Below are 12,320 nucleotides of genomic sequence, written 5' to 3'. Positions count from 1 at the left end.
AGATTCTCAGATGTGGATTGTTGACTTGCTACGCAGTTAGTTCACTGTGGGAAACTGAATATAGCGAGGTGACAGAAACTAAGTATTTATAGACTTGTCATCCTTGCAAGTCTTATTTTCATTAGATGTTTGCAGGGTTGCTAATTAGATACAAAAATACTTGGTGCAAGCATGCACATCACAGTATGTTGGTGTTATCTTCAGGATCGATGCCAGATTTTTCTGCACTATTTATGAACTGACAGACATTACTATTTTCCATTACTATTAGGGTTTTTTTATTAACAAAAATGACACACTGCATGTAAATACTGTTTCCCACAATGCAGTGCACTCAAATTGAGTTTGTATTTCCAGAAAAAATAAAATAACCACAAGTATTGTCAGCTGTGAATATCTAACACTTTTTTTTTTTTTGGACACGTATTTAAAAATACCTCCAAGAATAACACATTTTTATTCAAACTTGTAAAAAAAAAGTGAGTAATGAGATCACGTGATAACAATGTATCATTGTACTGTGTTGAATTAACATAACAGCATTGTTCTTCAGCATGGTTTTTGGTTGTCAATCACCACAATTGAATATTTTCATGTCCAATTATTTATTGTCTTGGATAATAAGCAGGATAATGTACGGTCAGACAGTCATAATCACAAAAATAAACCCTGAAGCTGAGGTGCTGACTGGTCATTATTCCTTAGTTTCACATGCTATTTTTATAAAAACAGCAGCCAATATTCAGTGTACACTAATGTTCTATTTCAGACATGGCCATTGTTTCACTAGCAGTTGGTTTTCTCTCTCTTGCGATCCCAAACATCTCTCCGTGATGTGAGGTGAGCACCCTCCACGGAAATGGAGCACCCTTGAACAAATGTTTGCACCAGCAAATGAATGACATTTGGTTTCAGTTGAACCAGTGTACTCTCCAATCAGTGTCATCACAGCAGAACAAATTCAAGCGTTTGGATGATCATTTGAGAGTAAATGTTAGTACAAAAAGTTAGTACCGACAAATGGCAGGGCTGCTCTAGTTTCTGGAAACCGTAGGAGGATTGGCAGGCAGAAAAGAGGGATAAAAGCAGGCGGTCACACATTCACACATACAGTATATACGCACATACTTGAGAAACAGACATTTTTAAACCACCCACCCACCACTCAGTTCAGTGCGCATGTTACTCACGGTAGAGCAGCGACTGTCAAACATCGAGTCTGACAAGGGTAAATTATACAGGAGTAAATATCAGAGCAGTGCGACTGCTAATGTACGCCACGGTCAACAACGACAATAAACCATGACAACAGCAATTCCACCCACACCGAGAATTTTGGTTTGCCTCTTTTCTTTCAATTTAACAACTGCCACTTAAGTATATAGTAGTAAGTGCTTTTAATTGCACCGTTCTCAACTGGGAAACCATCCAAGCTGGTTGTCCTTGGACCTTTCGCATTCAGACATCTCCAAGGGAGTGAATTTTACGTGTTCTGTGCTGTTTCCAAGTCAGTGGTGTGCCATTGTCATAGAAACTGGTGATTTCATCGAAGGGTTACTGGTAATTGACTCAAAACAAGGCCTAATTGTGTTGAAGTTTATAACTGAAGCCTGGTGCGATTTTAAATTTGAACTGACTGACTCTTTTCGCCCCGTTCAGGCACCTCATAGAGCCACTTACCGAAGCGCTACACGAGTCAAGGCAGGTGCTCTCACAACTGAGAGTGATTGGCATGTGTGCTTGACCAGATGTGTGCTGTTCTCTTAAGTGTGTGTTCACACTGACAGCGATTAAATCGCTCAAGGTCAGCGAGTTACTTCTCTGCTGGATGCTACTGTTGTAGGCGTTCACACTCGATCGCTGTGTCTGACTGAAGCAGACGCTTTTCGCTTCTCTCCCACAAGATTTGCTGCATCGTGACTGCTCATTTGCATATATTACTGGTGAAAGTTTGGAATAATACGACTTTATGCCTTTTAAAAAGATGTCACTCACCAATTAGATTTCTCACCAAGACTTTAGTTGTTTAATCAAAAATACAGTAACAGTAATACAAAATGTATAATGTGAAATATTAGTTTTAAATAATTGTTTTCAATTATATATATTTTAAAATGTCATATATTCCTGTGATGGCAAAGCTGAATTTCTGAAAGATCCTCCAGAAATTATTTTAATATACAGATTTGCTGCTCCTTTTTATCGATTATTATTTGAGCTCAGTTATTAATAATGTTTCCTATTTTCATCAATGTTCAAAATATCACTTTTGTGTGTGTGTGTGAGTGTGTGTGGAAAACTTGATACTTTTGCCTCCAGAATTCTAGAAAATTGAAAAGAACAGCATTAATTCAAAATATAAGAATTTTGTAAGTATATACATTTCTTGACAGTCATTTTTGATCAAATTCATGTGTCCTTGTTGTATATGTTTTTGTGAAGCTTACTTAAAAAATGCAACTGAATCGAAATAATCATATAAAAAAAGACGAAAAAAGGAAAAGATAAAGGGGTGTTTCCTACCAAATCACCATATGAGAATGATTTCTGACGGATCATGTGACACAGAAGACTGGAGTAATTATGCTGAAAATTCAGCATTACTGTACATCAAAGGAATAAATTACATTTAAAAATGTATTCAAATAGAAAACGTTATTTTAAATTGTAATATTATTTTACAATATTACTGTTTTTATTGTGTTTGTAACCAAAGAAATGCAGCCTTGGTGAGCAGAAGAGACTTCTTTAGAAAAGTTAGAAAAACAAAGTCTTAATTATTCCAAACTGACGGAGCCCTGCACATGGCATGCAGGAAAAAATAAATCAATTGTGTGCATGATTTACTCATTTGTTCCCTTGATTTGCTAAATCCTGCACACAATTTATAAGTAAATAGAATGAATTAGTAAATACTGCACACGATTTAGCAAATCGAGGGAACAAAATAGTAATCGTGTGCATGTTTTAGGAAACTGAGGGAACAAATTAGTAAATCGTGTGCACAATTTATTTATTTTTTCCTGCATGTTATGTGTGGGGCTCAGTAGTGTCAGTTTGTCAACCTTTTTCAATCTGCAACAGTTGCTCATGTTTCTGGGAATGGCCAAATATCATTGAAATAGAATGACTTTGTGTGGCTTCAAATGGCTGTCGGAGTGAAGACTTTCTTAAAAGTGAGCAATACATTGACAGGGAGTGCTGTTTGAGCTATAATGACAACTTCATCTTCCTCCCCACAGTGAGAGCAGAGTGCACCTGCTGGAGTGAGGCATCCTTGATAGCTTCTCCTGCTCAGCCTCATAATACACTCGACACAATCTTGATATCTTTCCTCTGGCTTCAAAGTGAAGTCCTGACCTCTCTGATTGTCATATTTTTCCACAAACTGTGGATGCTGAAAATTGGCTGACCACAGCAGTGCCTTCGAAATGCAGTTCTCATCTTGACAGGGCAATGGAAGTTTTGTCTACATATAGATAGCAGTTGGGTCCATATTTTATTGAGCTCTCTGCCCTGTGCAGCTTTAAAAAAAATTTAAGACAATACAGTGTAGCTTTTCACCAATGGACTCTTGTGTTTTGTATTGTGAGTAGTATAAGCCAGAACTTACAAGTTTTTTTAGTTTTTTTTGGCATATTGCCGGGTCGCCTTCTGTGTGAAAGCAAATACATCCCGGGATTGATTCCGGCATTGAACCCGGGTCGGGGACCTAGTAACATTGCCGGGTTCAACCCGGGACGAGCGCTGTGTGATAACGTGCGTTATCGCGCAACTCTTTTACCGGCTGTTTTGAAGGAAGACCAACGTTCCCAACAAAAAAAATATGTGCAAACTAATGAAGCAGAGATCAGTTAATTCCTCACTTTCCGTGCTAATGCCGAGATCGTTTGCTTGCTTCAGTGAAAGTATAATGTGCCTAACGTTTTCGACTCGTACATTACACGTCATGCCCTGATGTCACGTGTCGTTATGGAATCTTTACGGGTTGTGTGTGAAAGCACGCACATATCCCGGGTCATCACTGGCAGTGCCAATTGCCGGAACACTTTACCCCTGTATTTGCCGGAATGGCAGTGTGAAAGGGGCTTAACAGATCAATCCAAAATGATTGTTAAACTGAGAAAAATATCCATTATTGAAAACAAATGCAGATAATATTCATTAAGCAGAGTGTACTTATGTACACGTATGCACTTTTTTTGTTTTGCTTTGAAGTACATTTTAAATCACTACTGTATGTTATAATAATTGTTTGTCATGCTTTAAAGAAGTAAAATTATTTTAATGTTATCTAAAAAAACCCAAAGCATATGTAATGTATAAATTTAACTGCAGTGTATTGTTCAATATTACATTTAAAGGTAATATATTTTGAATGTACTAAACTTCAACTTCATCATTACAAATGTGTCATTACAAATGCATGACACACAGAAAATACATGAAATTATGTTTTAGTTTATCTTACATGCTTGTCAGTACATTTGACAGTACGCTAACCATATTTCAGAGACATAGTTATGAAATTACACAAAGATGTCTTTAAGTATTATTTAAGTTTTGAGTCTTACTTTCAAGCCTTACTTAAGGGGGTAAAAAAATCAATTCAGGTAATTGCATTTAATATGCATGTAATTGTTTTTAATTATCGTACATTTTCATTTAATTGCACAAGTATTCTTTTGGTAATAAGTACTTTTTTTAAGAGTATGCTAAAGTGTGCCTTTAGAGTATGCCTTTTCCACAAAGTCATATGTCCTACGTCATCCGCTGGAATGTCTTCCACCTATGACAGTTAGCAGAAGTGAGAGAAAATAGTTTATAGCATTTTAAATATGGATATTTTTCTTACTAAAACACATTGATTCGATACAGGAGGCCTTTATTCTTAATTCTATAACTTTATTACGGATGGATGTTCTTTATTTGACTTCTTTTGCACTTTATGGCATTAAAAAGCGAGGAAGAGCAGGGACAATTTTTTATACAACTCAGACTGTATTTGTCATATACACCTAGAGTGTGACTAAAGCATTGTCTAAATGTAAATTTTTTGGTGAACTAAGCCTTTAAGAACCCTTTGGTCTGATCATTTTAAAAATGGACAGATTAACCTTATGGTTAGCTTCGTAACAGGCTAACTCTAAACCTTCTGTGTAGTCTGTGTAGAGTGCTCTAAATCAGTCACTTTTGAGTTTCCATCTGTGTTAGGATACTGCCATAAAAGACAGCTGTCTCACTTAGTTTTGAAACTGAGTCAGAGTTCACATGCATGCGTAAATTCATTATCTTTTACTGATTTTAAATCTTTGTATTCCACAGGCCATATATTAAGTTCTTATTCAGACTTTTTAGGGTCTCATGGAGGTCCGGGTGGTTTTAAGAGGTCCAAATGAGCTTTAGTCTTTAGTGTTATGCAAGATCTTCATACAAGCTTCTGTACTTCATCTGCTCTTCAGTCTGGTCCAGTCTTGCCAAAAATGTAGCTTTTTTTATATCTCAGCATGAAAATGTATTTTTACTTAGATTTTTTTGTGTGTTTGTGTAGGTGTGGCAGTGTGGAGGAAGTGTGGAGGTGTTGCCCTGTGCCCGTATCGCCCATATTGAGCGCGCACACAAGCCCTACACCGAGGATCTCACTGCCCACGTGCGCAGAAATGCTCTGAGAGTGGCTGAAGTGTGGATGGATGAGTTTAAAAGCCACGTCTACATGGCCTGGAACATTCCACAAGAGGTGAGGTCTATTATGTCAGCTACTTGACTTACCGCTAGAAAGTCCTGTTGACATTTACATTCACTTAAGTGGCAGATGCTTTTATCTGAACATGTCTCATAAATGAGAAATGCTAAAACATGATTCATCCAAAGGACACAAAGGAGACAAGTTGCAATACAAGATTTAGGGGTTAGGTTTCATAGGAGCATTGTTTATATTGTAATTCATTTGTCCAAGTAAAAAAGGAATATATTTCAAATACATTTATTTCGCAGTATAGTATAGCAGCAGTATAGTTCAAATCTGTTAATGTTACTGACATACAGTACAGACCAAAAGTTTGGAAAATTACTATTTTTAATGTTTTTGAAAGAAGTTTCTTCTGCTCATCAAGCCTGCATTTATTTTATCAAAAATACAGAAAAAATGGAATATTGTGATATATTATTACAATTTAAAATAATTGTTTTAAAATTTATTATACTTTAAATTATCATTTATTTCTGTGATGCAAAGCTGAATTTTTAGGGTCATTATCACATGATCCTTTAGAAATCATTCTAATATGATGATTCATTATCAAAGTTGGAAACAGTTCTGCTGCTTAATATTTTTTCAGAACATGTGATACTTTTTTAGGACACTTTGATGAATAAAAAAAAAGAAGCTATGTTTTTAAAATATAAATATTTTGTAAAAACAATATACACTACTGGTCAGTAATTTGGGGTCAGTAATTTTTTCTTTCTTTCTTTCTTTCTTTTAAATAAAATCAATACTTTTATTCAGCAAGGATGTGTTAAATTGATAAAAAGTGATAGTAAAGAAAATATATTATTACAATATATATTATTAGAATTTTTTATTTTTATTTTGAATAAATGCAGTTCTTTTTAACCTTTTATTCATCAAATATATAAGACAGCAGAACTGTTTCCAACACTCTTAATAAATCAGAATATAAGAATGATTTCTAAATGATCATGTGATAGACTAATGTTACATGTGACACTGAAGGCTGGAATAATGATGCTGAAAATTCAGCTTTGCATCACAGGAATAAATATAGGAATATATATATATATATATATATATATATATATATATATATATATATATATATATATATATATATATTCAAATAGAAAACTATTATTTTAAGTTGTAATAATATTTCACAATATTACAGTTTTTTCTGTATTTTTGATCAAATAAATGCAGGCTTGATGAGCAGAAGAAATTTCTTTCAAAAACATTAAAAATAGTAATGTTTTACAAACTTTTGGTCTGTACTGTATCTCTCGACTCTTACTGGTACAAAACAAAATATTTTGAAACTTAATTTGGAGTACTACTTGTGCACAATGCACATTTCTTAATATTAAGTCTAAAATGTGTGTTTAATGTCATTACAAATGAGTATTTGCATGGATCTTTTTAATGCAAGATGCAAATGTGAAAAAAATTCACACAAACTTTAAATCTGCAGTGTTGCAATGGAGTAGCTTGCATTTTTTTATTTATTTTTTCATTCTGGTTGTATTATTTGCTGATAAAAAAAAAAGGTTTTACATAATGTATGGCCATTGCAGTGTTTGCAGGAATCATGGCTTTGAAGGATATATCCACCTTTTCCGTAAGAGCTGGCGCAGCCATATATAAATTTAATGTTTCTGACCTCTGGTGTTGTCCGCCTCCAGCTTTTTTTCACTTGCAAAACTGCTTAATTCTGCATTGAAGAATGAGGTGGATAGGGTTGTTCTGGCGACATTCGAGACATTCCACAATCCAGGAACAGTGAACGTGAGTGTTCTGGAAAGTGCCTCATTGTGACGGCAGCACAAGCGCTGCTCATTCACAGACCCCAGCAGTCTCCGAGGAAGCATAGATGTGTAAAAGTGAGTGTGTGTAGGAGGGTGCAGATTTGATATGGCAGCATCAGTGGCTTGAATCTGATGTGGGTAGATATTGGCAACCAGTGTAGTGAGACAAAGAAGGTGTGAAGGGAGCCCTTTTGGGTCCACTGAAGACCAGGTGTGCTGCAGCATTCTGGATCATTTTTGGACTTTCACTACAGGCTGGACAACCAGGCAACGAGTTTAATTCCTTCTTCCCCCTTTATATATCCTTATGAATGAATAATATTTGTAAAAACTGAAATTAGGTGACAATACTATACAGATTGCATCAAATAGGAGGTTGGTTAATCTCCTTACTTATGCTGCCTGTAAGAACATTTTTCTTAAATGGATCTCTGATTAACTGCCAACAGTCTCAGAATGAAAAAATCATTTTGCTAAAAAGGTTAAAACAGGAACAGGATTGACCCACAAACATTCGTTTCCATTTTTTGGAAAATAATTATGCCCACATTCATACATAACTTGAATATTTGGAAAGTAAATCTGATTATAAAGACTGTAGAAAAGTGATTAAAATGCTTAGAGAAATACAGTTGTTATTGTCTATTAAGCAGCCATTACCTCATTTATAGTTCTCCAGCCCTCAGCTCTGCTTCCAACCATATGTTACAGTGCTCCATTTATTTAGGGAGCTTTGGCCCCTCTCGTGCATTTATCAGTGAGACAGCAATTAAGATCTGGCGAAAGCGGAAGGCGTTGTGAAATAGCAGCAGATTCCCAGACCCAAGCTGAATGTTGAGAGGAAGGAAAGGGAGAAAGGGAAGTGACTGTTGACGCAGGAACAAAGACATGACTCTAGTGTGCAGAGCAATATAGACTCAGATGTGCTTTGCTATTTCAGTTCCAGGGCATGAAGCACAATGCTGTATTTTCATGAATCTCAATCGCAATTCATCCTGATTCTATATCTCCAGTCCGATAATCTCTTCCTCCGTTTGTGAGGACGAATGGTTGTGCTGTTTTATGATTATAGTCATGACTAAAGGTCACTGGTACATCATGCAGTGAAAATGTCCTCAATTCTGTCATCATTTAATCACCATAATGTCAAACCTGTATGCATTTATTTCTTCTGCTGAACCCAAAAGAAGATCATCTGAAGAATGTTGATAGCCATATATTTTTAAACTCATTGGTATGTGATTGTTCATGTATCATCAGGACTCAGGGATAGACATCGGGGACATTGCAGAAAGGAAAGCACTGAGGAAGAAACTGCAGTGCAAGACTTTCCGCTGGTACCTAGTGAACATATACCCTGAGATGAGAATGTACACAGACACCATCGCATATGGAGTGGTGAGTATTTGTATTAAACCCAATGAAACGGAAGCAGTTTGCACATGGAAAGAGCAAATAAAGAGTTCAAATACTGTGCAAATAACTATATCTTGTCAGATAGACTCATTTCCCAGCGGTGCGTGTTATCTGGAATCAGACTGTGTTGTAATAAAACCCTGCATGTTCAGTCAGCGCAGTGGCAGTTGCAAGACAGTTTCTCTCCACATGGCTAATGCTTTAACCGTGGCTCCTGTGAGTGCTGAATAAGCTACAGCTCATTGTGAATGCCCAGATATTGTACCATTGAGGCAGGATTTGAGAGCAGCGCTCGCCACGTGTGACACCCACTCACCGTTCCGTCCAAGGCGCCTGAAAAGGATTTTCCAATTTGCTTGACAAAACGATGCCTGCGCAACGCATCGCTAGCAGTCGAAGCCCGACTCACCCGCAACTGTTTTTATTAGCCATGCATGTCAAGTCCAAACAATTCATTCGCTTTTTATTCCCTACTAGACTTAATAATAATGCACTTGACTCAGTACTGATGCAGAAACAGACTGTCTGGTTGAGGTGTTCATTCTGTGCAAGATTTCATCATATGTGTTTTCATATGCGCAATTTAAAAGGAAGAAACTGTGGAAAATAGGTCAGCCTTATTGAAATGAATTCTGGGAGTAAAGGGCTCAGAAATAGCTCTCGCCCTCATTACTTTACTATGAGTGACTGCATTTGATGAGCCTGTCAATCACGTCGGCTGGCAATTCAGCACGCGGTGATAAAAGGCACAGCAGTATTCAGCTGAATCCAACAGAAAATGCCAAAAACAGAGATATGATCCATTGAAGTCCTCCGCTAGGAATTCTGTTGTCACTGATACGACCATGTGTTTAAACATTATTTTCATTAGACGCAACAGTTGCAGTACACTTTGAAGCCTGTGGAGAAATTGTTCTTTTTTTGAAGCTCTGCATGAAATGATTTTACTAATAGGCTCTTTATACTCTGGAGGTAGAATCAGGTAAACAGAAGTGCAACGAGTTCAAGTTATTCGTGGAAGGTGTGACAGTATGGCTCTTTTACTTCACCAAGGACTTTGGCTGGAATTTCATTTAGATGATTCATGAGTGTGCATACACTTATGAAAATGAATTTTATAATTAGAACCTGTAATTAGGAGGAGAATTGAACCGCATTACGCTGCAAGTGAGAAACAGCCTTGAGTTTTATCTGCTGTATGCTGTATGTGAAAAATGACATGCACTTGATTGTCCACTTAATTCTGATGATGCTATTTTTCTTTCAGCTGAGAAACTCTCTGAAGACTGACTTGTGTCTCGACCAAGGGCCAGACACTGACAACATTCCCATCCTTTACCTCTGTCATGGGATGACACCTCAGGTTAGTTTCTTTTCTCGCTCTATTCACCTTCATCAGTGAGTGACTGTGACATTGGTTCTCTTCTTTGTTGGTGTTTTATTAGTATAATTCTAAACAAAGAAGAAAATGTCTGAAAAACTGACAAAATATTGATGTGTAAAATATTTGTTATATATTAAATTATTTCACACGTTTTTGCTTTTCAAATGTATTTAGATTAGTGGTGGGCCGTTATCGGCGTTAACGTGCTGCGATAATGGGAGACTCTTATCGGGCGATAAAAAAAATATCGCCGTTAATCTATTCTCAAAGTTGGGTTGGGAGCTGGGTCTATACTAAGCGAGCTATGATGACTTTCACCTTGATATTTTATATAACCGACTGACTGAGGCCAGAACAACAAATGAAACGAACAAATACAATGAACGAACAAATACAAATTGCAGTTTGAACAAACAAAAATATGTGAAAGAGCCCAATTCAGCATCGCGGTGTTCAGGGCTCACGCAGAGAAAGGCGTCTCAAGACGCTTGAACACCGAATTTGCTTATTTTTGCTCTTGTGCCGACAAATGCAAACAAAATATGTCAAAATATGCACCTTGGAAATTATGCTCGAAAAAACTGTTATATCTTAAGTGAAAGTAAACAGTTGAGGAAAAAAATGGGATGTGTTTTTTATTGGATGCGTTCATCGTCTCTTAAAGTGACCACGCCTAATTTAGCTACTGGCTGCTGTAATGTTAATCCAAGAAAATGAAAATGAAAACACTCACTGCTCTTGACTGAATTACTTTGTAGTTTTAACAGTCAAACCAAAAATTATTCAGAAACCAGATATAACTTTTGATATATATAGTAAAACTGTAATAATGTGAGAGATGTTGAAGGTGTCTGAATAAATGTAGGTTTGATTGTATATTTCATTTTTACATTGACGACTATCCAGTGCTTTTTTACATTTAATTATTTGGTTTCTGTACCTTGACACCTACAAACTTGAAAAACGTAAACATTGTGTAATTGCACAAATAAATAAAAACTAATGAAAATACAAATTAAAACATTTCAAACAGGGCCCACTGGTACGGGCCCCGCTGACCCCAGCTACGGCAATTCGAATGAGCCATTTTAATCTAGATTCATTTCAAGATCACAGTGAGATTAATCTAGATTAAAAAAAATTATCTATGCCCACCACTAATTTAGATACACATTTTTTAAACCATTTTTTATAATTTTAATGAATGATATCTGAAAGAAATAGTTCACCAAAAGAAGATAATTCTGTCATTTACCCACCCTCATGTTGAGTTTCTTCTGTTAAGAACAAAATAATATATTTTGAAGAATGTGGGTATTCAAACAAGGTATTTTTCTCCTTACTATGGAAGTCGATGGCTACCATCTTTTGTTTGGTTACCAACATGATTCAAAATTTCTTTTTTTCAGTTTTTTAAACGAATGAAACTCATACAGGTTTGAGACAATATGAGGGAAGGTAAATGATGACAGATTTTTTTTTTTTGGGTGAACTATCCTTTAAAGCCTTGTACACACCGGGACAAATATAGCGCGCGCTTATCGCAGAAACCTTTCAACGTGTTTTTTGTGTTCATACCCAAGTGATTTTCGCAGGCAATGAACAGAGTAAACATGCAAATTCACTCCCTGGCATTGGATGGCGCTTAATGAAAAACAGAAATAATCTGGTAAAAACTGAATCATGTTTGATCTGCAACTTCTCTCCATAACATTTCCCTCTTATCAAAATTTTTGTAGTCGCTGTTGCGTTTGTCATAAAGCCCTTTGTGACACCAGTGAGACCAGCAGCTCTACATTCATTGGTCGACCAGTTTTAAATGCAGCATATCAATGCGCCCGAGGCATTTTTCATAAGACGCTTTTACGCCTTATGTTTTGCGTGTTGGTGTGCAGACTCACACTGGCGCCCTTTGTTTAGTTACGGTGCGTTTTTGTAGTTTCTTTCAGGAGACAATAATGTCGTTAACCAAATAATT

At 36.3% G+C, this 12,320-nt stretch overlaps 1 protein-coding gene across 1 annotated transcript in view; it reads left to right on the top strand.

Moving 5' to 3' along the window:
* The window catches only part of galnt18b (UDP-N-acetyl-alpha-D-galactosamine:polypeptide N-acetylgalactosaminyltransferase 18b), a 112,807-nt gene that overhangs the window by 80,184 nt on the left and 20,303 nt on the right, over positions 1 to 12,320 (top strand). Inside the window, exons 7-9 of the mRNA XM_052562058.1 lie at positions 5,552 to 5,737; positions 8,803 to 8,940; positions 10,226 to 10,321. Coding sequence (XP_052418018.1) covers positions 5,552 to 5,737; positions 8,803 to 8,940; positions 10,226 to 10,321 — 420 coding nt within the window. The remainder of the gene's footprint in view (positions 1 to 5,551; positions 5,738 to 8,802; positions 8,941 to 10,225; positions 10,322 to 12,320) is intronic.

The sequence above is a fragment of the Carassius gibelio genome, chromosome B7, assembly GCF_023724105.1.
Source record: "Carassius gibelio isolate Cgi1373 ecotype wild population from Czech Republic chromosome B7, carGib1.2-hapl.c, whole genome shotgun sequence".
In the NCBI taxonomy this organism is placed as follows: domain Eukaryota; kingdom Metazoa; phylum Chordata; class Actinopteri; order Cypriniformes; family Cyprinidae; genus Carassius; species Carassius gibelio.
This window is presented reverse-complemented; position numbering and strand designations above follow the sequence as displayed.